This window comes from Babylonia areolata, chromosome 10, assembly GCF_041734735.1.
Source record: "Babylonia areolata isolate BAREFJ2019XMU chromosome 10, ASM4173473v1, whole genome shotgun sequence".
In the NCBI taxonomy this organism is placed as follows: Eukaryota; Metazoa; Mollusca; class Gastropoda; order Neogastropoda; family Buccinidae; genus Babylonia; species Babylonia areolata.
In genome coordinates, this window is record NC_134885.1 from 20,541,421 (window position 1) to 20,568,920 (window position 27,500).

Consider the following 27,500-nt stretch of genomic DNA (forward strand, 5'->3'; position numbering starts at 1 on the left):
TATATATATATATCCTAAGGTCCACATCCATTTCTGCTGATTAGGACGATCAGAGAGAGAGACATCCACCCAAGAACAGAAAAGGGAATGGGCCATATGGACTATTTATATACCAAATTCCAAATGCTTCTGTTTGAAGCCAAAGAAAGGGTCTTGAACTCTGGAATGTGGGGGGCGGTTCTATTTAACACAGCACTGACAACCACACCACCAGATCGACAAGATATTACATGGGGCAGCAAGTTGAAGTTTCAGGTTCAAGGAGAAGTCAAAACGTGCGGACTGACCCATACAGGCTACACCACGTCTGCTTTAAGGGGAAGGAAAAAAGGGAAGAAGATGCCTGATCTGTACATGGGCCCAACACGCTGGTCAGGGTAACAAGAATGCCGCTATTCATTTTGTACGCATGAGAATCGCACTCATATCCTTCTTAGCGATGCTCAGTCCGTCCACAGACCATTGGCCAGCAAGGAGAGGTGTCTTTGGCCTGATCAGTAGACTAGTCAGATTCTCTCTCTCTCTCTCTCTCTCTCTCTCTCTCTCTTCCTCTACAGTACACATACAGATGATACACGCACCTCCCCCCCCCGCCCCCAAACCCCCTAAGGTGCTACTATCTCCACCGTTGGAAAATAAAAGTTCATTCATTCATTCAGTCAGTCAGTCATATTCTCTCTCTCTCTCTCTCTCTCTCTCTCTCTCTCTCTCTCTCTCTCCCTGTCTCTCTCTCTTCCTCTACAGTACACAGACAGATGATACACCCCACAAACACACACACACCCTCCGCCCTACCCAACAAAACCGATTGAAGAGCAATCGAAACTTCCAGACCTCGAGAAAAGTCACACACTGATAGGTTCCGCCACTGGACTTGGTTGTACCCAGAACCACCACCACACTGTCAAACACACTGATAGGTTCCGCCACTGGACGTGGTTGTACCCAGAACCACCACCACACTGTCAAACACACTGATAGGTTCCGACACTGGACTTGGTTGTACCCAGAACAACCACCACACTGTCAAACACACTGATAGGTTCCGCCACTGGACTTGGTTGTACCCAGAACAACCACCACACTGTCAAACACACTGATAGGTTCCGCCACTGGACTTGGTTGTACCCAGAACAACCACCACACTGTCAAACACACTGATAGGTTCCGCCACTGGACTTGGTTGTACCCAGAACAACCACCACACTGTCAAACACACTGATAGGTTCCGCCACTGGACTTGGTTGTACCCAGAACAACCACCACACTGTCAAACACACTGATAGGTTCCGCCACTGGACTTGGTTGTACCCAGAACCACCACCACACTGTCAAACACACTGATAGGTTCCGCCACTGAACTTGGTTGTACCCGGAACAACCACCACACTGTCAAACACACTGATAGGTTCCGCCACTGGACTTGGTTGTACCCGGAACAACCACCACACTGTCAAACACACTGATAGGTTCCGCCACTGGACTTGGTTGTACCCGGAACAACCACCACACTGTCAAACACACTGATTGGTTCCGCCACTGGACTTGGTTGTACCCAGAACCACCACCACACTGTCAAACACACTGACAGGTTCCGCCACTGGACTTGGTTGTACCCAGAACAACCACCACACTGTCAAACACACTGACAGGTTCCGCCACTGGACTTGGTTGTACCCAGAACAACCACCACACTGTCAAACACACTGACAGGTTCCGCCACTGGACTTGGTTGTACCCAGAACAACCACCACACTGTCAAACACACTGACAGGTTCCGCCACTGGACTTGGTTGTACCCAGAACCACCACCACACTGTCAAACACAACACATGTCACACAATTCCAGTGATTTTTTTTTTCTCAGTTTTTTTTTTTTTTTTTTAAGTTTGTTGTTAAGTTACAGCTAGTCCCCGTGCCAGACAGTAACAGCCTTGCAAAAACACTTTCCTTGCTCATCAAGGGGATTTTTGGGGGTCCACCACAGTATTAAATTTAAAAAAAAAAATAAAAAAAAAGCTTGAGCGATAACGACGATAACGACATTGATGGTCGCAAATTCGTCTGAGAAGGAAGAAGAAGAAGAAAGGATGACAACACTTCTATACATCAAAAGTTCGGGGATGGGGGAGGGGGGGGTGTAGGGAAGCAAGTGAAAAGTATAAAAGACTTGATTTTTTTTTTCAGGCTGTTTTATTCCAGACACGGAATTCGTAAAAAGTAGTGTAGAGCTTCTTTCTTATAACTCTTTTTTTTTCTTTTTAATTTTTCGTTTCTTTTTATTTCATTTCATTTTTTCGGGGAAAGTGTGGAGACACACACACACACACACACACACACACACACACACACGCACACACACACACACACACGCACACACACACAGAGAAAGAGAGAGAGAGAGGCCCGAAGGAGGGAAGGGGGTTTCTATTGAACAGTTGCCATGCGGAAACGGCGCTTGTGCTTCCGCACGCGCGAAACCGATTATCCAACGGGATTCTCTGCCTATGTCTCTGTCTCTCTTAACTCACACACACACGCACACGCACACGCACACACACACGCTCTCTCTCTCTCTCTCTCTCTCATTCGCTGTATGTCTCTCCACCCTCTCTGTCTCTCTCACTCCCCCTCCTCCCCTCAAAAGAGACAAAAAAACCAACAACAAAACAAACAAACAAAAACAAAAAAAAACCCAACTAACAAACAAAAAAAGCACAGAAACGAACCAGGTTAAACTTTTATCAAAGCACGTCGTACGCTCATTCCTTGTACAGTCTTTCGACAGAGTTGAGACAGCACTTCAGACAGACAGACGGATACATAAACAGACAGGTTACGTAAGAAATCCATTCGACAGCGACACAAATACACTTTGTAGACTGAAGAAGAAGAAAAAAAGAAAAGGAAAAAAAAATATGGGTGGAGCAACACTCTGGCGACACGATTTCCCCGAGGACAGCAGTCCGAATCCCACACAGAGAAATCTGCCCTGACAAAAAGTCATACAATACAATACCATATAATAAATACAATACAATGCAATACAACGCACTACAACACCACACAATACAACACAATGCAATACAACACCACACAATACAACACAACGCAATACAACACTACACAATACAACAAAATGCACTACAACACCACACAATACAACACAATGCAATACAACACTACACAATACAACACAACGCAATACAACACTACACAATGCAATACAATACTACACAATGCAACACTACACAATGCAATACAACACTACACAATACAACACAATGCAATACAACACTACACAATACAACACAACGCAATACACTACATATTACAACACAATGCAATACAACACTACACAATACAGCACAATACAACATTACATAATACAACACTACACAATACAACAAAGTGCAATATAATACAACACTACACAATACAACACAATGCAATACAACATAACACAATACAACACCACACAATACAAAACAATACAACACTACACAATACAACACAATGCAATACGACGCGATACAATACGGTACAATACAATATTGTACAATCAACCTCCCCCCCCCCCCCCCCCCCCCCCACCCCCAGAAAACAAGAGAGGAAGAGGAAGGAGAATGAACAGCTGCTGCTATCAATTTTCCATGTTTCATTTCTTTTTAAAGAAAAGAAAAAAGATTACGTCCAAAAGACACGATGCTGAGGCACCTGATTGTTCAGATTAGAAAGCGGCACATGGCATTTGAAAATGTTATGTGGATATGTGGATGCCGATTATACAAAGACTTGGGGAGTAGAGAGAGTGATTATGTTGGTGTCACACACACACACACACACACACTCTCTCTCTCTCTCTCTCTCTCTCTGTCTGTCTGTCTCTCTCTCTTCCTCTCTCAAACACGTATAGAGGACGAGACAGACAGGGAAACAGACAAAGAGACAGGCAGACAGAGAGACAGAGAGAGGGAGAGGGAGGGAGAGAGAGGGATGGAGAGAGAGGGAGGGAGATAGAGAGAGATGCTCAATTCACCAAATTAAACTCTTTTTTTCTAAAGAGATTTTGGAGAGAGAGGGAGGGAGAGAGAGAGAGAGATGCTCAATTCACCAAATTCAACTCTTTTTTTTTTCTAAAGAGATTTAACTAGAGAACACACCTACAACGAAACCTCCGTCGATTCTTTGATGGACTGGCACAGTCCCACTTCCCTCTTCCCCCCAGCCACCCTCTCTATGCCCGTCTCCCCCTCCACCCCTTTCACTATGCTCGCTGTCTATGTGAGTGAGAACACAAGAGCTCCGATGACTGAAATGGAAAAAGCTTGTCAACATGACGGTGGCTACTGATGTTTGATCTACTATCGTAATAGCCTACCGTCCGATTCTTTTTTTCTTTTTCTTTTCAATCTTTCTTTTTCTTCTTCTTCTTCTTCTTTTTTCTTTATTTTTTTAATTTTTTTTTTTTTATCTCCCTCTCTCTTTCTTCTGCCTGCTCCTCTCGTAAAGTGCACACAGCAGCTACAACGGAACCCTGTCACAGATTGTCAAACCATGCAATAATATTTTCCGTTCTTTCTTTCTTTCTTTCTTTCTTTGACAAAAACAAACAAACAAAAAACAAAACAAAAAAAACAACCTTTATTCATACAGTATCATGACTGAAATCAGAATTTATTTGGAAACAGTATGATTGACGAAGTTTGAAAACACAGCAGGAGGGGAATATTATTTCATTTAATCTTGATGTTAATGTTAATAATCTTCCAACACTTTCACTGGAGTTACACCCCTAAAGTCCCAAAGATGCATCGCCAAGACATGTTATTATGCTGTAAAGATGGGTGGTTTCAAAATGACGTGAGTTTTGATTTTACAAATACTGCAGGCATATAAAATGATGTGTGGATGGCAATCAGATTTACGCGCAATTACACACGCGAACGCGCACACGAGTACACACACACACACACACACACACACACACACACACACACACACACTCACTCATGTGCACATGTAAACACAGACATACATTCACACATACTCAAGAAGAGACACCGACAGATAGACAAAGAGAGAGAGAGAGAGAGAGAGAGAGAGATGTTCACTTCACGTTATTAAACTTTTCTCAGAGGTTTCACTTGAGAACACATAGAAAATGAAACCCTCGTTGATCAACTCCTCCTCTCCCAGTCCCGGTCCTCCACCTTCTTACCACCCCCACCCCCACCCCCGTCCTCTCAATCCACCCTTTTCCCGACGCTCGCTGTCAGTGTGAGTGAGAATCACATAAGCTCCGATGACTGAAATGGAAAAAGCTTGTCAATATGACGGTGGCTACTGATGTTTGATCTATACTAACGTAACAGCGCCAACGTCAGCTTTTTTTTTTAAATCTCTCTCTCTCTCTCTCTCTCCCCGCATCCTCTTCCTCCTCTCTCTCTCTCTTCTCGACTGCTTGCTCCTTGGGTAAAGTGTGCACAGCAGCTACATACAACACAACCCAAGCATATAAAATTATCATCTTTTCTTTCTTTCTTCTTTTCCCTCAAAACTTGCCATGTATAAATCAATGTCAGTCATTTGGCTGTGTGGTTATCATTTGCACTTGATTCAAAACTCTATACACTTGACAATTCTAAAAACCTTGCTAAAATAACCCAACTATTATTAATCAGACATTTTTGCCTACAGCAGAAGTGCACAGTAAAGTAATACAAGACAATACTGTGTGTCTACTTGTCTCACACACTCGAGTCATACAGTGTCAGGAGTTTATCCACGCAGACCAAACGGTCGTTGTGGCTGTGCGTTCCGGGTAGTCACCAAAGCATCTTTGAACTCAGGTCTATCCAGCGACGGGCCCAACAGCAGGGGGTTTCAAGTGTTGGCCTTTCAAGCTGAGGGTTCTGGGCTCAAAGCCTGGTCCGGCACCTGGTGGGTGGAGGCTGGTGATTTTACTGATTGTGCAGACCTGCAAGTGCCTGAACCCCCTCATGTAGCAAATGCAAGCAGAAGATCAAATGCGCATGTTAACGTCCCATGTCAGCGTTCTGTGGGTCATGGAGATAAAGGAGATACCCGACATGCACACCCTTCACCTCCCTCTCTCCACCCCCCACCCCCCCCCCCCAACACCCCCCCCCCAACCACCACAAAAAACAAACAAAAAACAAACAACAAAAAAAGCAAAACCGGAGTGTGTCAGCTTCATATGCCGGGGTAAAGACGGTCATACTGTCAAATGGCCACTCGTACATATGAGAGGTCGTGGGAGTTGCAACCCCACCAACAAACAACAACGACAACAGAAGAAGAAGAAGAAGGAGGACGACGACGACGACGAAGAAGAAGAAGAACTACAACACAACACACACACACACACACACACACACACACACACACACACACACACACACGGATTCCACCCGAATCGTGCTTTGTTCCTTCTCTCCGAGACAAAAAAAAAAAAAAAAAAGTCCAGCCGACCACTCTCCGGAGGGAAAGGAAGGGAAAGAGAGAGGCACAGACAGAGAGGGAGAAAGAAAAAAAAAAGGGGGGGGGGCACAAAAAAAACCCAAAGAAAAAAGAAAAAAAAAAAAAAACGGTGATCGATACGCCAGCCAAAACAAGCACTTAGGTTGTACAAAATATTTGGAGCTGTCACGCATACGGGGGACGGTACATTAAATTTCCATCCAGGGACAGCTACAGCCGGCCCGGCCAGCCCGCCAGTCAATCACTCTTGCTTAAAGACCGTCAACAATGGACACCCCATCCCCCCGACCCCCACCCACCCCACCCCATTCGGCAATCAAACCATAAGGGATGGATGATGGGGAAGGGAGTGGGGAAAGGGGGGGGGGTTGTAGGGGGGTTGGCGGGGGGGAGGGAGACAAGAAGAGGAAAGATAGGGAAAGGGGAAGAGAGACAGAGACATAGAGACAGACATATTTTGAGTGGGCGAGTAGAGGCGGTAGCAGCAGCAGCAGCAGCAGTAGTGGTAGTAGGCAAGTAGGGCAAGGACAATTTGGAGGACTATTACTATTGGCAGGTACGACAGGTGGGTAAGTGGGGTGGAGAGTGAGTGGGTGGAATGGTGAGGGTGCGTGAAAGTAAGATGGACAAAGGGGTGGAGGTGTGTAAGAGACAGTGGGGGAGAGAGGGAGAGAGAGAGAGAAAGAGGGGGGAGGGAGGAGAGAGGGAGGGAGAGAAAAAACAGAAAGACAGACACAGAGAAACAGTGATAGATACAGGCAGATAAACAGACAAAGACACACAGAGAGAGAAAGGAGGGAGAGATAACCAGAAGGGATATGAGTAGGTGTGTCGATGGGCGTTGGGGCAAATGAAAGAAAGAGCCGAGGGAGGAGGCACAGACTGAGAGAGAGAGACAGGAATAGTGAGAGAGAGAAGTAGTGGGGAGACGATGATAAACAGAAGAAAGTGATGGCAGATTAAGATAGGACGGGGAAGAGAAGGAGAGGTGGGAGCAGAGAGAAAGAGAGAGGGAGAAGACGAAGAATGAGTGGTGGATGAGAGAGAGAGAGAGAGAGAGAGAGAGAGAGAAAGAGAGAGACAGAAAGAAACAGAGAAACAGAGAGAGAGAGTGAGAGAAGACGGGGAAAAGGAGGAAGGTGCGCAAGGTGAAGGAGAAATCAATGGTGGATGGAGACAAGGAGAAAGTGGGTAGACTGATTGGGGATAGGGTGGAGCGAGAATTGGAGACAAAGACAGGGTGGGGACACAGACAGTGACAGAGAGAGAGAAATGAGAGACAGGGTGAGACAAAGAGACAGAGACAGAAAGAGAGGGGGTGAGGATGAGCCAGGGTGATAGGGAGAGACAGAGAGAGGCAGAGATAGAGGGAGGGGGCGGAGAGAGAGAAGGGGGCAAGATTGGGGAAGATGCGGAAGTAGGAGAAAGAGGAAAAGAACATGGGAGAGAGAAGGAAGTGAAAAGAGTGAGAGGAAGAGAGAGAGAGAGAAGGAGACAGAGCGAGAGAGGAAGAGAGAGAGCAGGGAGAGAGGGCAGAGAGAGATACAGATACAGAGACAGAGAGAGTGGGGGAGAGACACAGAGAGAGAGAATGAGGCAGAGACAGTGAGAGAGAGATTTAGAGGAGAGAGGGAGAGAGACAGCGAGAGAGAGAGGAGAGAGAGGGTGACAGAGAAAGAAGGGAATAATAGTGGGATAAGTGCGGGAGTAGAAGAAAGGAAGAGAACATGGGAGAGAGGGGGAGTTGAGAATGAGAGTGAGAGAAAGAAAGAGAGAGAGAGGGGGGGAGTGAAATATAAGCACAGGAGCCTTTGCAACTTGATAAAACGGAAGAAGGGAGGGGAGAGGACCCGGACAACAATAAAAACAACAATCATCGTCATCATAATCATCATCATGTATCACAACAATATTACATTTATTATCACCATTATTGTCATGATGCGAGAGAGGTCTAGAAAAGGATGCAATAACATAGACACAAGAAGAGTCTGCAACAGAACCCCAGATTGCAGATCCCCCTTCACCCCCCCCCCCCCCCCCCCCCCCCCCCCCCCCCCCCCCCCCGCAACCCCCCACCGCTCCCCGCGATCATCTCCCTTCATACCCCCAACTGTCACTCCATCTCTCTCTCCCTCTTCCCCCCCCCTCTCTCTCTCTCTCTCTCTCTCTCTTCCAGACCGCCCTCTTCTCACTTTTCAGCTTGTGATTGGATTACGGGGTGCGTGCATAAACCAATCAAGCGAGAAGAAAACGGAAATGAAACATTTCTGCCCAAACAGCGGCCAAAAAGCAATGCAACGCTAAAACCTCCACGCTATTTCGTTTCATGAACCAGTTTGGTTTGCGGGGGCTGGAGGGGAAAGGGGGGGGGTGAGGGGGGGGGGGGGGGGAGAGAAAGGATGGATGAGGGGGGTGAGTGCCTGGAAGGAGAAAAGTGGGGGGTGGAGGGGGGTTCCCAGAAAATGATGACCTGAAGGAAAACAAGTTTGTGATGAAGATGACAGAGACGACTGGTGGTGGTGGTGGTGGTGGTAGTGGTGGTGATGATAGTGGAGGAGTTGGAGGTAGTCTAAAGATTCGGACAGGGGAGGGAGGAGGGTGGGGTGGGGGAGGGGTGGATGGTTAAGACAGGATCTGCATGTGAAGTGCGGGGTACATGTCCCAGGACTTTAATCATCCCACCCACCCACCTACCCCGCTCCCAGAAACCTCCCTCGCACCCCTCCACACGTCTTCCACCTCAGACCTGCACGAATCAACGACACCAAAAGATCGCCCAAGCACCGGACAACTTGACCTTAATTAAGGGCCAATGCCAACAGTTCGTTAAACTCAACTCTAATGTCCTGGCGTTTAATCTTCGGGGCACACAATTTGGGGTGGTTGGGGGATAGAAAGGTGGGGGTGCTGGGGGCGAGGGAGAGGAGAGAAGGGGTGTGGTGGAGGAGTTTAGGTCCGTGCGGGTCTTTCATCTTTGGGCAGAGAACTAAGGCCATGTTCGATCTGTGACGCACGCGGCGTGAAGGAACTGCTCAAGGGGAAAAAAACACAAAAACAACGTGGTGTCCAAGTGCACATGGAGCAGGTTATCCCTGTGTATACAATGGTGCACATCTTCGATCCTTGAAAGTCATTCGTCCCTGGCAAAACATTTTTTTCCCCAAATGGTGGGTACAAGGAGAAAACTGTTTGCAACGGCGTTCACACAGAGGACTTGTAATGTACAAGAAGGTAACTGTTCGTGGCAGGGTTTGCTTGCTCACCAGACCCCATCGTCTATATATCATAAACAGACATATCACAGTCATACAACCATGTCAAGATGTAAAGTTACATTGACCCATAAACACGCGCGCGCGCGCGTGTGTGTGTGTGTGTGTGTGTGTGTGTGTGTGTGTGTTGATGTTATAGTGAAAGTGACCCAAACTGGTCACGATGACACACACCAAGGTCAAAGGTCATGATGACCTATTTGGGTCATAATGACTCGCAACATATCACGATGACCCGGTTGGGGTCAGCTTGACCCTCGACGTCAATCGGTAACCATGGCCATCATTATGGTCACAGTTACCTTTGACTTCGATATACACATACAGATCACGATGTTTGGGACATGGCAAACCATGAGATCCATCAACCACAGGACCTATCAACTACAGGATCTATTCACAACCAATCGAACCAGTCCTTCACTTACTATGGGATATGTCAGCCGGGGATCCATCGGCATTGTATTGTATTGTATTGTATTGTATTGTATTGTATTGTATTGCATTGTATTGCATTGCATTGTATTGCACTGTACTGCATTGCATTGCAATGTATTGTATTGCACTGTATTTTGTTGTATTACCTTTTGTCTCTGTGCGTATTTTCGGGCTCGTTTCCCCGAGGGGACCGCGTCGCCACAGAGCAGTGCCAGCCTCAACAACAAACCCGGTCGCATATGGGGCTCGAACATGCGGACATTAACTTCTGGCACATTATCTCTGGACCGTTCCACCAAGTGATGTGGATCCGCTGTGACGTCGTTAAGAGCAGACCAGCACTAACGGCAGAAAATTCGCAGAATCTGATGATAAGCGGGATGCGTCACTAACTTGGTAATTAATTCACAATGATAATGTTAATTATCCTCCATCTAAGAATTTGTTGATCAATAAAAGCAGCAAACATAATGTAGATTAACTTTTTCCCTTCCCTGATCATTCAATGAGTTCTCCCCAGACCATTTAGAAACTAAAAGAGTATAAGTGTTGATAATCTAGTGAGATTACGTCATCAAATCGTGTCATTATTGGACGTCATTTTTTTTCTCTGCTTGTCGAAACGAATTGCAGAGGTGTAAGACGTAACTTGAAACACAGAAAGACAACGCAGTCATAGGCCAAATAAAGCCATAGGCTAGATCTAGTTCTTGTGTTGTTGTGCTTAAGCGCCCAAACCGTTTTTTGGACCGGAAATAGTCTCCCAGAACCGGAAGTGACAATCTAAATGGCCGGGCATCATCACTAGAATTATGCCGAACTGTGTGTCAAATTTTAGATCAATTGGTCCAGTAGATTTTGTGGTAGCCTTTGCCACACATTTGTGTTTACACACACACTCACACACACACACACACAGACACTCAGACGGAAATTTCTCGCACTGGTCCATCATAACAGTACTCTCCTTTTTATAAAAGGAGAGTACTAAAAACAAAACAACAACAACAAAAGGAGGAGTTTGTATTATACTCCATGTTTGGTGTTAAATATACTTACCATGTCAAACTGATGCAAACTAGGTATATAAATACAAACCACATACTAGCGACACATCAACTACTTAAGAAACCACGTAAGAAAACCCAGAAATATTATATCACACACACACACACACACACACACACACACACACACAAACAAACTAACAAACAAAACCCAACAAAAAAGAAATAAGAAGAAGCAACAACAACAAATATCAAAATTACACAACAGAAATACTTGTTGGACTATTCATAGTCCAGTTCACCGTCGATGAAGTAGACAAAACAAACTGTGAAACACACATAATAAACACACACACACACACACACAAACGCACGCACGCACACACACGCACGCACGCACGCACGCACACACACACACACACACACACACACACATCCAGTAGATCTTGATGTAGCCCTTGCCACACATTTGTGTTTACACACACACACACACACACACACAGACATAAATTTTGCGACATGGCTTCCATCGTAATAGTACTCTCCTTTTTATAAAGGCAGGTACTAAAAAGCAGATTTTAAATGTTTGACCGTCATTCAGTGTGAAGTTTACGTAACTAGCGCAATGAATAACAATTTAAAAGAAACAAGTTAAAATCTAAATGTTTTATTATTATTATTATTATTATTATTATTATTATTATTATTATGCACCATCTCTGCTTTTTTTTTAGTAACTACGGTACGGCGCATCTCCGCATCATGATGCTCAACCGGGCCAGGCGATAGGGGGCGGGGCCTTGCGGTACCGCCGGAATGTGTATAACGAGATGAGTCAGGGAGTGCTTCTTAATGCACAGATGCGCGTAGAATTTTCTGCCGTTTGTGCTGGTCTGCTCTTAACGACGTCACATCCGCTCCTGCCAAGAGCCACTTGCATTGCTCGGACAGAAGAGCCTAGTATGGTCGTAACCCGCTGCCAACTGTGTGTAGTATGGAACTGACCAATGGCGTAGTTCGGTCAACGTAGGCATTTAGTCACGTGTAACTGTCAAAAAGTTAAAACCAAGCAATGCAGTAACTGGCTCCTGAAGAATTGTTACGGGATCCAACCTTTTTGTTTCTGATGGCGCTTTGGCATGCGCGAAGTGCACGCCGAACACGGGACCTCAGTTTATCACCTCATCCGAATGACTAGTACCCAAACCACCACCCGAGGTCTAGTGGAGGGGGTGGAATATGGAGTAAAAAAAACAAACAAAAAACAAACAAACAAAAAAAAACACGGTCGTATATGGGACTCGAACCAGCGTCGGACATTAACTTCTGGCGCATTATCTCTGGACCGCTCCACCAAGTGATGTGGATCCGCTCCCGCCAGTCAGCTGAATTGCTCGGACGGAAGAGCCTAGTATGGTCGTCACCCGCTACTAACTGTGTGTAGTACGGAAATGACCAATGGCGTAGTTCGGTCAACGTAGGCATTTTAGTCACGTGTAACTGTCAAAAAGTTAGAACCAAGCAATGCAACTGGCTCTTGCTGGGCCGGGATGCACGAGGCGATCTTTGCAGTGCTAAGTTTGCTTAAGAGTTAAGAACGTTCCTATGTATATGGAATTAACCATGGAGTTAGGAACATTCTCAATTATGAGCCAACTCAGCGCTGCTTAGTTCGCTCATGCAACCCAACCCTGGTGCACAGACTGCCATCTATGATGCTACATGGTGGTGGAAGAAAAAAGAAAAAAAAAAGAGAGAGAGAGAAGAATGCGTGTTGGTTCAGTCTGTGGCTCTCCCTCTCTCTCTCTTCCTCTCTCTCCCCTCTCTCTCTTGCTCTCCATCCCTCCCTCTCTCTCTACCTCTTTCTCTCTCTCTATCTCCCCCCCCTCTCTCTCTCTGTGTCTTGAATCAAGGTGGCGTCAAACGACTGGGAACGTTTCCACAGCGATGACGATGGCCACCATGATGATGATGATGATGATGATGATGATAACAGACTATCATCAACTCGAAACCGAAACACTGATGATTCTTAAGACTGTTGTTGTTTGTTGTATCATCATTGATGCTGTGTATTTTTTGTTAGCCTCTCTCTCTCTCTCTCTCTCTCTCTCCCCCTCTCTCTCGTCAACCCGGCTTCATCTTTTTTTTCTTCTTTTTTTTTCAAAAACAAAAACAAACAAAAAAACAAGAAAAATGAAAACGCCAATCACTTTACACCTACACCCAACCGGGGCAAGAGAAAGCTGTGCTTTGCCAATCCATCATCCACTACCCCCTGTCCCTCGCCCTCCCCGCACGAAAACCATATGCCGCTGACAGACTGAGCTTCCCCACCAGTCGGAACACACTATACGCGTCACGTTCGGCATTAATTGAAAAGAAGCTGTCAGGGCCCACGCGTTAAACTAAACAGCGCGCGTCGTGTCCCATCCTCTCCAGCATCAGTCAGTTGTAGAAATGCAGCCTGTGCAGAGTCTAATTACAGGGGGTTGATAGTGGTGGGTATCTGAACCACGGGGCCTCTCACCGATGAGCGTGATGGCCGGCATTAACTTGTTCATACACAGCGTTCAGCTAAAAGCCCTGAAGGCGTAAAGCAGAGAGGGAGAAAGGGGTGGGAGGGGCGGGGGTGGGGGTGGGGGGGGGGGGTGATTGACGAAGAAAGAAAAATAAGCGTTAAAAGCTTTTTCGCGCATCTACGCCATAAACAATAGCAGCCCCGCGCGCTGCTGTTGCTGCGCTGCATTAAATAATAAATACATATATCTATGGCAAGGTAGGCGGCGGTGGGGAACGGGGAAGGGCTTTGGAAAAACGAGTGTTTGCCCAGTGGATCATCTGTTTTCTTTCTTCCAAACCTCCACCCATCCCCCACCCTACCCCTTACCTCCAGCCCAGCCAAGCAGTGTTTGCCCAGATAAGGCCAACAAAGGATGGCCAGAGAAAAGAACGGTCAGGGCACCTTGGAAGTTGTTTCCCCGTCGGCTCAATGCAAGCCCATTGATCCCCGTGCCAAGCTGGCCCGTGAAGGCCGCCCCCGTCTGGCCTATCTTGTCACCGGCGACAATAATTATGATCTGCCGACGTTCACGGCACCTTGTGTCGCCGACACATACTGTCGTTGACAATAACGATATAATCATCATGACAGTCACAATGATAAAGATCCATAGGCGGAGGAGGAGATGTATGTATGTATGTATGTATGTGTGTGTGTGAATTCAATTGTTGCAAGACATACAGTCGCCGGAATATCTATGTGCCTTAGTGCGACAATAGTATCTACCTGTAACTGTCAACACACATTGTCGCCGGCGACAATTATTCTGTGCTGCGACACGCCCGCCTACAGTCCCTGCTGCTGCTGCTGCTGCTGCAACTGCTTGCTTGCTTGCTGCTGGTCCCAGTGATCTATTTAGGCCCTGCTGCTAGGTCTGATAACACCGAGGTGGGGAACAAACACAAAACCCCAAATCAATAGTCCCTTATCAGCCAGGCGGCCCCCGCTCCGCGCTGAACGAAACGACAATCAAAAGTTGGCAATAATCTCAGAACCTGCCCTACTTTGTGCCGCCGCTGGCTCCAGCGCCCGCACCGGGCCTCGCTTGCGCATGCTTTTGCTCGCTTGCTCGCTCACCTTAGCCACAAACTACATGTTATGTACCGCTTTTAGTGGATGGGATATTACGTATTGAAAAATCCATTCTTCCTCCCCATCCTCCCCTACCTCCCCTCTCTCTCTCTTCTCTCTCCCTCTGTGTGTGTGTGTGTGTGTGTGTGCAGTCCCAAGCAGCAGGACTGACGCATGCAGGCACGTGCAAAACGAACAGTATGGAAATGAGGACAGGGTAAGGGAAAGGGGGGGACCAAATTGGATTGGCCACACAGAACGGGGAGTGAAAGGGTAGGTATCAAATGACTGCCACACAAGAGGGCTGCGCCTCCGGGGATGTCCGTCCACTTTTCGCAGAGTTTCGCTCCTTTTTCCAATTTTCCGAATGGAAAATTTTCTGATTATCACTCCACTCATCCAACCACTGCACCCCCCCCCCACACACACACCTCCCAGCCCCTACCCCTACACAGACGCGGGGATAGAAAGGAAATCGTGGCGGGGGGAGGGGGGGGGGATCACCGGCCGGTAATTGACTCTCACGGCGGGGTCTGTCCCTGTCGTTTCGTTTACTGTAAGTGTAGATAGAGCGCCGGAGAACGGCTGCCTCGCTCGCAATCGAGGCCGGTGATGACTGCATTGCGGGTCCGGCTATGCTATAAGGAACAAGGAAAAGTCACTGACAAAGAGAAATAAACTTTTCCTACTCTACACAACCTGGGGATATGATTTCATTACGGCTGTCAATGTGTGTGGTGTGTGTGTGTGTGTGTGTGTGTGTGTGTGTATGTGTGCACTCACGCGTATGAAAGAGAACAAATACACATGAAAGAGACAGAGACAGCAATGAGACACCTGTAAAGACCGCGAGAGTGAGCGAGCAAGCGAGCGACTGAAAAGATCGTTTGAGCGACTTGTTGACTGCACATGTGTGTGTTGGGGAGTGGGGGGGAGGGGGGGGGACGGATGTGTACTTGTGCGTGCATGCTCTTGTGTGTGTGTATGTATATATGTGCATATGTATCTGTGCATTGTGTGCGCACATTCGTGAAATATTTCGCCATGGTGGCAAACTGAAAGAAAGAGGTTTTCACAGTATGATTTTCAGGTGCTGCAATTGTTGTTTTTATTGTTGGTGTTAATTCGTTTCCAGTCTGTCAAAAAACCAGAGACGTTGTGGGTTTAAGACTTAAAAGAAATGAAAACGTCACACTTTGCATTCGTTTGAATAATCAAAAGAAAAAGTTAGAGAAAGAGAGTGAGGAGGAAATGAGCGGGTGGGTAGAGGAAGAGAAGCGGGAACAGGATTCAAAGATCACGTCAACCATCCTGTGTGTGGGCCCAAAGTTAATTAATGTTGATAATCTTTCTCTTCGCTCTTCTTATCGATTTTGACCATTGTTACTTTCTTTATCTCATCGTCATGATTGTAATTGTTTTGGATATCATCATCATCATCATTTAAAGTGTGCATCGGGACTTTATTTTTCATGAACGCTTCGGTATATCACCGCCATCTGCGCGTGCTTTCAGACAAATGCCCACAACCACACAACTAGTTATGCATTTACACTGCGTGACGTCACTGCACATCCCTGGTCATCCCCCTCACCCTCACCCCCATCCCCCACGAGCCCCACCCTCTACCGCCCCCACACAGGACCATCCACCCCACAACCCATAATTATATATCTCACATCCCTCAACCTCCGCCTCCCCCACCCTACCCCCATACTCCCACACCTTCCAACATCCACACACTTTGTCCAAGCATGCAGTTCCTTTAATGTATTCTTTGACCGTGTTCGACTCAATGTGTGTGTGTGTGTGTGTGTGCGCGCGCGCGCAAATAGGGCGTGAGTGCCCAAGGACGAATAAGGGTGTGTGTGTGCGAGTGCTTGTCGTTAATGTTTCGGGGGGTGGATGTACATATAACCTGCTGACTCTCATCGTTTTCCATCCTCAAATCTCCCCCCCCCCCCTCACCCCCCACCCCTCGCCAAACCCAGCCCAACACCGTTCGTTATTGCTCCCTGTCGTTGTTTTGTCACAATGAGATATATTATGTTAACACAAGTCAATGGTTTGCCAGCAGTATTACGTAAAACAATAATGGTGAGAAGGAAAGCAAGAGGAAGATGATTGGGGGGCCGGGGGGGGGGGGGGGGGGGGGGAGGGTACAGAGGGAAGGGAGAGGAGGGAGAGAAACACAGAAACATACACACAGATAACAGAGAGAGGGTGGAGAGAGAGCGAGTGACAAAGTGACAGGGAGAAAACGTGAGAGACTGAGACACAAACACACACACAAATACAGACAGAGAGGGAGAGAGAGAGAGAGAGAGAGACATGGACACCCACTCGCACACCCACTCACACATGCACACGCACAAGCAACCACACACACACACACTCACCCACATACACTTCCCCATTTCCAGACCCCCCCACCCCACCCCCCCTCCACCCCCCTCTCGTGCCATCGTCCAAGCACTCTGAGAGACCAAGTGGGCAGTTCTTTTAACACGTTCTTTGACCCTGTTTGACTTGTGTGCGTGCCGGAGTGAAAAAACAAAACAAAAGACGTGTGGAGGAGAGGGGGGGGGGGGGAGTGGTGGTGGTGGTGGTGGTGGTGGTGGCCGTGCGTGCCATGGGCGAGCAGAGGGGCGTGCGTGCTTGTCATTAATGTTCCGGGGAAAGGGATACAATCTGCCGGCACTGCCTCGTTTTCAATCTTCAACTTTCAGTTTCCACCACCACCACCGCCATCATGCCCACCCACTGTTCGTTCCCTGTCGTTGATTTTGCTATCAGTGTGCGTGAAACAAGAGTGATGAAGAGGGGGGAGGGGGACGGAAGCGGTTTGTGTGTGTGGGGGGTGGGGGTGGGGGGGTGGGGGTCGAGAGGATGGGAGGGAAGGGAGGGAAGGGGGAGGGAGAGAGACGCAGGATGCAGGAAGTTTCGTTTAAACAATTTTAATATAAAAAAAACACCACAGGAAGTTTAATGCAAAAGGCCACCAACCTGTCCACATGGGAACACGTAGTACACATAAAGGTAACGATTTGACAAAAAAAAAAAAAAAAAAAAAGAAAAGACAGATTCAACAGTACTAAAAGAAAAAAAAATCAAAGATATATTTGCTCAGCCACACATTTTTGATTTTGACAAAAAGTTCAGCTTCACATCAGTTCCTCTCTGGAACGGAAAGCATAGTACATGCATTTATACACAGAGAGAGAGAGAGACAGACACAGAGACAGAGACAGAGAGAGACACACACACACACACACACACAGACACAGAGTGGGCGTGGAGGGGGGAAGAGATAGAAACCAGATGCACCCTGATAAAGCCTTATCGGCAGCACTTGTTTGTTAACGTCACTAAATAGCATATTAAATCTTACAGCCAAGAGCGCGCACGCGCGCGCGTATGTGTGCGTAAGTGCGTGCGTGTATGTGTCCGTGCGTACGTGTGTGTGTGTGTGTGTGTTCCAAGGAAACGCCGTGTAGATCGTCTTAAGGTTCAACCCGGGGACATCGCTCGGAACATAAAGCCTATTTCTGTCCTGAGTCAAAGACGACACACACGCACTAACTCACTCACCAATCCACCATACACACGCAGTCATATACGCACGCACGCACGCATGCGTACACACACACACACACACACACACACATATATATATATATATATATCACGCACGCACACCCCCTAACCCCACCCCCCCTCCCCCCCCCCCCCAACACACACACACAAACATACACAAAACGGAGACGACCCCCAACCCCACCCCCCGTCCCCCGTCCCCACAGACACACACACACACACACACACACACACACTCACACAAACATACACAAAACGGAGACGACCCCCAACCCCACCCCCCGTCCCCCGTCCCCACAACACACGAGTACACACACACACACACACACACACACACACACACACACACACGTACACACACACACACACACATATACGTACACACACACACACATACGCGCACACACACACACACACACACACACACACACACACACACACACGCCCCCCTGGTCACACAATTGTCAATACATCGCAGCAAACAGCCCTTCTGAACTGTTCATGTGCTCTGCCTGCCAACTCAAACAGTAAGGAGGGGGGGGAATGTGTGTGTGTGTGGGGGGGGGTGAGGGGGTGGAAGAGGGGGGAGTGTAGTGGTGCTGTGAAGGAGTGAAGGGGGTGGGGGGGGGAGGGGAGGGCGGGGGTGCACAGGAAGGATGTGAAACTTGACACTAGAACAACGGCTCTGGACAACAGTTTTGCAAGTCCGATTACTCCATTCCCAGTACACAAAAGTGATTCTGATAGTAATCATCTAGAATTAACGCGTAAATGTTGCATCATGGTTTCTCACCTACCTCAGATCTCTTCAGATCTGCGTGAGATCACTTCTTTTGGTTTGAAGGCGCTTTTTTTTTCTTTTTTTTTTCCTTCTTCTTTTCTTTCTTTTTTTTGGGGGGTGGGCGGGGGTTGAGGGGGCTGTACAGGGTGATTCTTGATTTTTTTTTTTATGCACTTCCCACACACACACACACACACACACACACCACAAACAATTTTTCAAACCTTCTATTTAAAAAAAATAATAAAGATTTAAAAAAGGCAAAAGACTTTCCTCCAAAAAAAGGACTACACTTGTACCCCAACTTCCCACTAGATGGGCAACGAGTAAAGAAAACGCAAAAACTAAACTTTCTTTCTTGCACACTTTCTTTCAAAAACGACAACATATTTTTCTTTTTCTTTTTTGTTTTCTTCTTTTTTTAAACCACTAGTTTCTTTCAAAATGGACTGTGTGGATTTTCTTTCAACAATGATCCACACCTGCACACCATCTTCTCAGAAGCAGAGAACATGGAACAAAGAAAAACGAAAAAAAAAAACAAAAAAAAACCCCAAAAACAAACCTGTCTCAGAAACCTTTGAAAAAAGATAATATATATTCTTTATAATAGGGCTGTAGAGTTTCTTTCAAAAGGGACCACAACTTCCACACTATCTACGGACCACAGCATCGAACATCTTTAAACCACCGAACAACCGACTACTGCCGGAGAACAACATGACCTGAAGGGCTTATTGCCGATAGGTCGTTAAACTCGACTCTAACACACTATCTTCTCAACAGGAAACAGGTATTAAAGAAACCGCAAGAAGAAAAACAAACCCACACAAAAACAAAAACAAAAAAGACAAAGCCAGTTCTATCACACCTTCTTTCAAAACAAAAAAAAGAAAAGAAAAAAAAAAGGTGGGTGGGAGGGAAACAGAAGGGGGGTGGGGAGGAAGGGGGCGACGACAGATTTGAGATTTTCTTTCAAGAAAGGACACCACTTTCATTCCCGTCTTCTTAGTAGTGAACAGACATACAGAGACACACGGAGACAGACAGACAGACAGACAAACACACACACACACACATATGAACATCTCTCTCTCTCTCTCTCTGTCTCTCTCTCATATAACCACACGCAACTCCACCCCCTAACACACACACACACAAACACACAGCAATACACACCTACCGGCCCCACTCACCCACCCACACATATAAAGACAGCACACCAAGAGAAGAGAACTCCCCAGCCCACGCGCACGTCCACCCGCCTCCCCCCCTCCCTTTTTCCTTTCCTTACCTTGACGTCCCTCCTGAAGCGCTCTATACACACACACACACACACACATAACCCCCCCCCCCCCCCCTAAACCCCCTCCTCCCATACACACACACACACAGACATCGCACCAAGAGAACAAAACTCCCAAGCCCACGCGCACGCCACGCCCCCCTTTCCCTTTCCTGACCTTGACGTCCCTCTTGAAGCGCTCCAGGTTCTTGATGCTGGTCAGGTCGTCCTGGCCGAAGAGCAGCACCATGGCCGACCACACGTTCTCCAGCAGGCGGTGCAGGTGGCAGTCGTCGGCCTGGTCGTTGCCCATGATGACAATCAGGGACAGACTGGGCACGGCACACAGAAAGAGATCAGGGTTCATTCGCAGACTGGACAGAAAGTGCCGTTTCATTTGCAGACAGAAGGAGCAGTTCCATCAGCAGACAGAAAGAACGTTTCATTAGCAGACATAAAAAACGCGTTGGGTTTTTTTTGTTTGTTGTTGTTTTTTAAACAGACAGGAAGACTGTTCAGTAGCTAACAGAAAGAGTGGTTTCACTGACAGAGAGCAAAAGCGATCAATAGCCAAACAGGAAGAGTGTTCACTGGCTGACAGAAAGAACGTTTCATGAACAAACAGAGCGTTCATTAGCTGACAGAGAGACAGAAAGTGCGCGTGTTCATTAGCAAAGGCGAAGGCAAGGCAAACAGTTTATTTCTTGTGCCCCCTGGGGGCAGTGAAACTCTCCATATACACATCTTTTGAACATACCATACGACCAAAAAGAGTGATGTCATTTGAAAGAACAAAAACAACAACAACAACAACAGCAACAACAAAAACATTCACGCAAACACGCAAATACACATTCATGAGTAATTTTTCCTCAGCCGTTAACAACAGTCTTGTCTTCTACCGAAAGAACTACAAACAGAAGAAACAAGTGATTCAAGCTTGAACAATATTCTTTTTTTCCCCCAGAAAACAGACCAAAGTGAAACAGAAGGAGCGTTCTAGCAGACAGAAAGAGCAGTCATCAGCAGACATGAAGAGCGGTCATTAACAAAACAGAAATAACGTTCATTTGCTGACATAAAGTGTGGTTTAATTCGCAGACAAAAAGAGTGGTCATTAGCGAACAGACAGAAAGAGTGACATTTCATCTGCTCACAGAATGAGTTGTTTCATTACCTGAAAGAAAGAGCATTTCACTGGCTGACAGAAAGATCCATTAGCTGACAGAAAGAGCGTTTCACTGGCTGACAGAAAGATCCATTAGCTGACAGAAAGAGCGTTTCACTGGCTGACAGAAAAGAGCATTTCATCAGCTGACAGAAAGATCCATTAGCTGACAGAAAGAGCATTTCACTGGCTGACAGAAAGATCCATTAGCTGACAGAAAGAGCGTTTCACTGGCTGACAGAAAAGAGCATTTCATCAGCTGACAGAAAGATCCATTAGCTGACAGAAAGAGCATTTCACTGGCTGACAGAAAAGAGCATTTCATCAGCTGACAGAAAGATCCATTAGCTGACAGAAAGAGCGTTTTAATATCTGACAGAAAGAGCGTTTCACTGGCTGACAGAAAAGAGCATTTCATCAGCTGACAGAAAGAGCGTTTTATTACCTGAAAGAAAAAATCATCTTATTGGCTGACAGACAGAACATTTCATTATCTGAGTGTGACCAAGCGCGCTATGCTTGCTCCAACACTATTCACGCACAAGCCAGAGCAGACGACGTTTTCCCTCCTAATCCTTGCACAGAATATGTGACGTCACTCTGCTTACATCATTTTGTCCTGGCCAGACCACCTGCTGACTGCTCGACCAGTGTCGCGTCGCGGTACGTCATTGGCTGAGAAGAAACTTGTGTTTCTGTTCCACCCTAATTAATTAATAACTCTTTTGTCGGATCAGTAAACTACTAGTATTATATACTGGCAGAATCGTCTTAATTCCATCTTTAAATCTATTCCATTTATGTTCGCCTACGTGAAACTGATTTAACGCAGTTTGTAATTTTCAGCGACGAGCTCGTTAAAACTGACCCTGTTCAGGTGACTTAAATTAAGATTATAAATTCATCTTAAATAATCAACACTTCATTTTACACTCATTATAAAGTAGGCGTTGAGCTCTTTCTTTTGCAACTTATCCGATGCAAATCGGTTCAGGAATCATTTAGAAATCTGTAACTGAACACCTTGTAACAAGCACAGTTCTCATCAGATTTCTTCAGATTAGTGACGATTTGGTTTGCAGCCCACGTGATTGTCTTTGTAGTTCGCCTAATTTGTATAAATTGGCCGAGGGGGTGATGAGTGGTCACTTCCACACCCGAGCCAGCCGCGGCCAGCACCTGCTCTCCCTCTCTCTTGCTGTGTCGCGGGCAGTGGTCAGTGTTGTTCCCACAACAGCAACATCTCGCTACGTATGGCTGTAAGTACTAGTGTGTAGAATGTGTTGATTTGTAAATTGTATTATTTGACACAGTACTTGTGTTTATATGAGTATGTTCAGTTATTACTTTGTTCAGTTAATTCTTTGTTCAGTTATAGCTTTGACAAGTTAGTCACAGATCGGCTATGACTGATCTAAATAATTGCCATGTCGTCATATGCTCGTAGCGGTGTTCCATTTGATTCTTAACGTCAGTCAGTGACGTCTCTGGACACCAGTAGTTTGTTCCAGAATGTTCTAGTGAGTGCGTAAAGTTCATGCACCACTTAATGGTTAAACCATGATGGTGCTTCACTTACTACCTGGTCTATCAGTTTGCCAGTATAATATCAAAGCCACTGATTCTATTATCTTGTTTATTATTCATGTATTATTTTACATGCTGATATCAATTGTACTGCTACAGTGTGCTCAGTACTCTATGAGGTGTGTAGTATTCTGCTGTTGTGATTACAAGATAGTGTTGGATTAATTGTTTCAATCACTTTAACTGAGCTATTTAAATGTATTAGAAATGTCATTTGATGTCAGCGTTTGGTCTTCACACATATGCATTATGTTGTTGCGTATCCCAAACCCGAGTGATAGTCTTTCCATGTAAAATGTATACATGTGCTTTACTATTCACTTGTGTTGACATGTTGTACTTATGACATTTGTTTGTGTCATTCCAGGCACTGTCTTCACTAAGACTAGTTCTCTTCTAGTCTTCTTCTCTTTTTGTCTTCTCTTGGCATTGTCTTCTTCTCTTCTTAGTTCTTCTCCTAGTTGTCTTCTTCTCTTAGGTCTTCTCTTTTTATGTAAATAAAACAATAGAAAACCCATTTGTGACTGGCCTCTATATGTTCCTGGCCTGTGCGTGGGATCTTGTCTATCCTTTCATTCAATCAATCATTTAGTTAAGTCTTTTGTGCCGTACCCTATTAGAACCACTCGGGACACAGCTACATGAGAAAGAGCGTTTCATTAGCTGACAGAAAGAGCGTTTCCTTAGCTGACAAAAAGAGCGTTTCATTACCTGACAGAAAGAGTGTTTCCTTAGCTGACAGAAAGAGCGTTTCCTTAGCTGACAGAAAGAGCGTTTCCTTAGCTGACAAAAAGAGCGTTTCATTACCTGACAGAAAGAGTGTTTCCTTAGCTGACAGAAAGAGCGTTTCATTACTTGACAGAAAGAGCGTTTCCTTAGCTGAAAGAAAGAGCGTTTCATTACCTGACAGAAAGAGCGTTTCATTACCTGACAAAATGAGCATTTCATTAGGACAGGATCAGCGTTCCATTTGCTGACAGAAAAGCGTTTCATTAGCTGACAGAAAGAGCGTTTCATTAGCTGACAGAAAGAGCATAATTATATTAGCAAACAGAAAGAGTGTTCATCAGCAGATAGGAAGAACGTTCATAAAAAGACGAAAAGAGTGCTCATTAGCAAAACAGAAAGAGTGTTTCACGAGCAAACATAATGGACGTTCATTGGCTGACAGAAAGAGTGGCCATCAGCAGACAGAAAGAGTGTTCGTTAGCAAACAGAGAGAGTTCATTAGCAGACAGAAAGTGTGTTCTATTAACCATAAAGAGCGTTCATTGGCTAAAGGAAAGAGCATCATAATAATAATCATAATAATAGATAATAATAAAACACACACACACACACACACACACACACACACACACACACACACACACACTGAGACGTACCAGCAAACAAAGCTATATTTCAAACACTGTCGTTGACGCAAATGTATTTGAGCATCCTCACCTCACTAAGGCATCCATCATGAAAACAAATAGCTGCCACTTTCTAAGCAAGATGGTTTCCTGCAGGTCGATCGACGACACACAGAAAACACAGAAAACATGGACTTTTTCATCCATCTGTAACAGTTTCTTTCCAGTGAGCATGCACCATCCAACCCTCCTGGTCTATTATTTTGAGCAACCCGATATTGCCAAAGAAAAGATCAATGTAATTTAACAACAAGAGGCGAAGCCCTCGTAGTTCACTTGTGATTCATGCTGAACGAAACTAAAAATAATTAAATGAATGAATAAATAAATAAATAAATAAATAAATAAATAAATTTTTTTGTAAACGGAAGGTGGGGAGGGAGGCGGAGGGCAATTACTGGTATACTTACCTACATGTACCGTTCACGATCCGGATGTACGGTTTAATCCGGAAGGCTTACAAACTTTGATTATTAAGTGGAAAGAATTTTCTTTCTTTTTTTGTGTTTAATCTAACCGAAATACTAACAAAATTAAAACACAAATTAATAACGTTAATGAAGATGCCAGTTGAGAATTATTGCAGTTTGCTGCGTTTATCTCGACGTTAGAGCATATCAAAACGCAACCTCACGGAAGGCAGGCGGTAGGGATGATAATCATTATCGGGGGAAATTTATGTATGCTATCAGAGCTGAAACAAAAGTATTTCCCACATTTAACGACAAGGCCGTCTCCGCAGACAGAAAAGCCTGGTAAAAGAAACGGGCATTTCTTCAAACCACATCGCCGTGGTGGTTGGGGGGAAAAAAAAGAAAAAAAAAAAAAAGAGGGGTGGGGGATAAAACTATCCGTGTATTCTTTTTCCGTGTCAAGGTTTGTCGCAGGCTAATACCAGAGATCAACAAGCTGTCAAAGAGACATGAATGTCATCCGTACCCCACCCCCACCCCCGCTCCCCTGGATTTTCTATTTGTTGTTTGTTTGTTATTTTTCTACCCCAATGTTTGTTTGTTTGTTTGTTGTTATTTTTCTCTCCCAAAGATGAAAGCTTACGCAGGCAATAAACAGACCACGCTCTCGCTCAATAAACATGTCACCGTGGCATAAGAACGACATGTAGTTTGCGCTTTCAAGGTTGCATTATTGGTGGTGGCACATAAACACAAAAAATGAGGCATTGTTTCTTTGATTATTGTTTAAGAAATAGTTAATTAACTTAAGTAATTAATCTTTCACAAAACAAATATTCACCATATTATGACACAAGAAAAAAGACAATAAAGCTTGAAATCCATGATTCTATTTTTGATGATATGATGTACAATGGAAAGCGTTTTTATCAAGAAATGTGTCATACGAGAGAGAGAGAGACAGAAAGACAGACAGACAAAGATATGCAACATTTATAAAAGGGAGCATTGGTCAAGAAATGATCAGAGCTGGTCATGCCCAAAACACTCACTCTCATAATTATCATTTTCTCTGTTCTCGCTCTTGAGCGAGAGTAATATATTTTGATGAACTCACATTTGCAAACAAATTTTTAGATGATGAAATTCCAGATGAACAATGACAATAACCACCACCACCACCACCACCACCACCATCATCATCATCATCATCATCATCATCATCATCATCATCAAAACAACAGAGAAACACAGCAGTTTGCTACGTTTATCATCATCATCATCATCATCATCATCATCATCATCACAACAGAGAAACACAGCAGTTTGCTACGTTTATCATCATCATCATCATCATCATCATCACAACAGAGAAACACAGCAGTTTGCTACGTTTATCATCATCATCATCATCATCATCATCATCAGAACAGAGAAACACAGCAGTTTGCTACGTTTATCTTGATGTGGGGTCTATCACAACTCAAACCTCACAGTGGGCCCAGACAATATCGGGGAAATTTATGAACATTATCGGAAGCGAAAACAAAAAAAAATATTTCCTTGATGACAAGGCTTTCTCCGCAGACAGAAAAAAAAAACCCTACTTGTATACGGAACGGACATTTCTCCAAGGCACACGGCCGTAGTATTAGATATACAGAAAATGGAGAAAAAAAAATAATAAAAAGGCCGTGTTTTCTTTTTCCGTGTCAAGGTTTATCACAGGCTCACGACAGAGATTAGAGAGTCATGAAAGAGACATGAATGTCATCCTTTCTCTCCCCCATGCCCCCCGCCCCCCACCCCCCTCCATTTTTTTTTTTTTTTTAATCAAGGTGAAAACCTACGCCGGCAATAAACAGACCACACTCCAGCTCAATAAACATGTCACTGTGGTATAAGAATAGCATGTTGTTGCGCTTTCAAGGTTGCATTGTTGGTGGAAGGATCTATCTATCAATCTATCTATCTATCAATAATATATATATATATATATGTATATATATATATATATATATATATATATATATATATAATAGCTGTAATAGCTAGTTAGATAACTAAATAGACAGATAAATAGATGGATGGATAGGTAGATAGATAGATGAAGTATTTCTTGTTTCAAGAAAAAAAGTTAAGGTGGTAATCTTTCAAGAAGCACTTAAGGAGGTAAAAATTATTAATTAACTAATTGATATTTCACAAAATGCATCTGGCATATCATGGAAGAGATTATAAAGAAATGACAATATAGCCTGACATTTATGATTCCATTGTCATGATTTATAATGAACAGCGTTTTCGTCGAAGAACATGGCATGTAAAGACAGAGAAAGAGAGAGAGACCGAGACAGACAGGCAGGCAGGCTGACAGACAGACAGACTGACAGACA

The 27,500-nt window shown here is 45.2% G+C and overlaps 1 protein-coding gene across 1 annotated transcript in view; it reads right to left on the reverse strand.

Annotated features, from left to right (window-relative positions):
- LOC143286874 (protein fuzzy homolog) overlaps window positions 1-27,500 on the reverse strand; it is a 231,380-nt gene that overhangs the window by 155,806 nt on the left and 48,074 nt on the right. Inside the window, exon 3 of the mRNA XM_076594774.1 lies at window positions 20,700-20,853. Within this exon, the coding sequence (XP_076450889.1) occupies window positions 20,700-20,853 (154 nt within the window). The remainder of the gene's footprint in view (window positions 1-20,699; window positions 20,854-27,500) is intronic.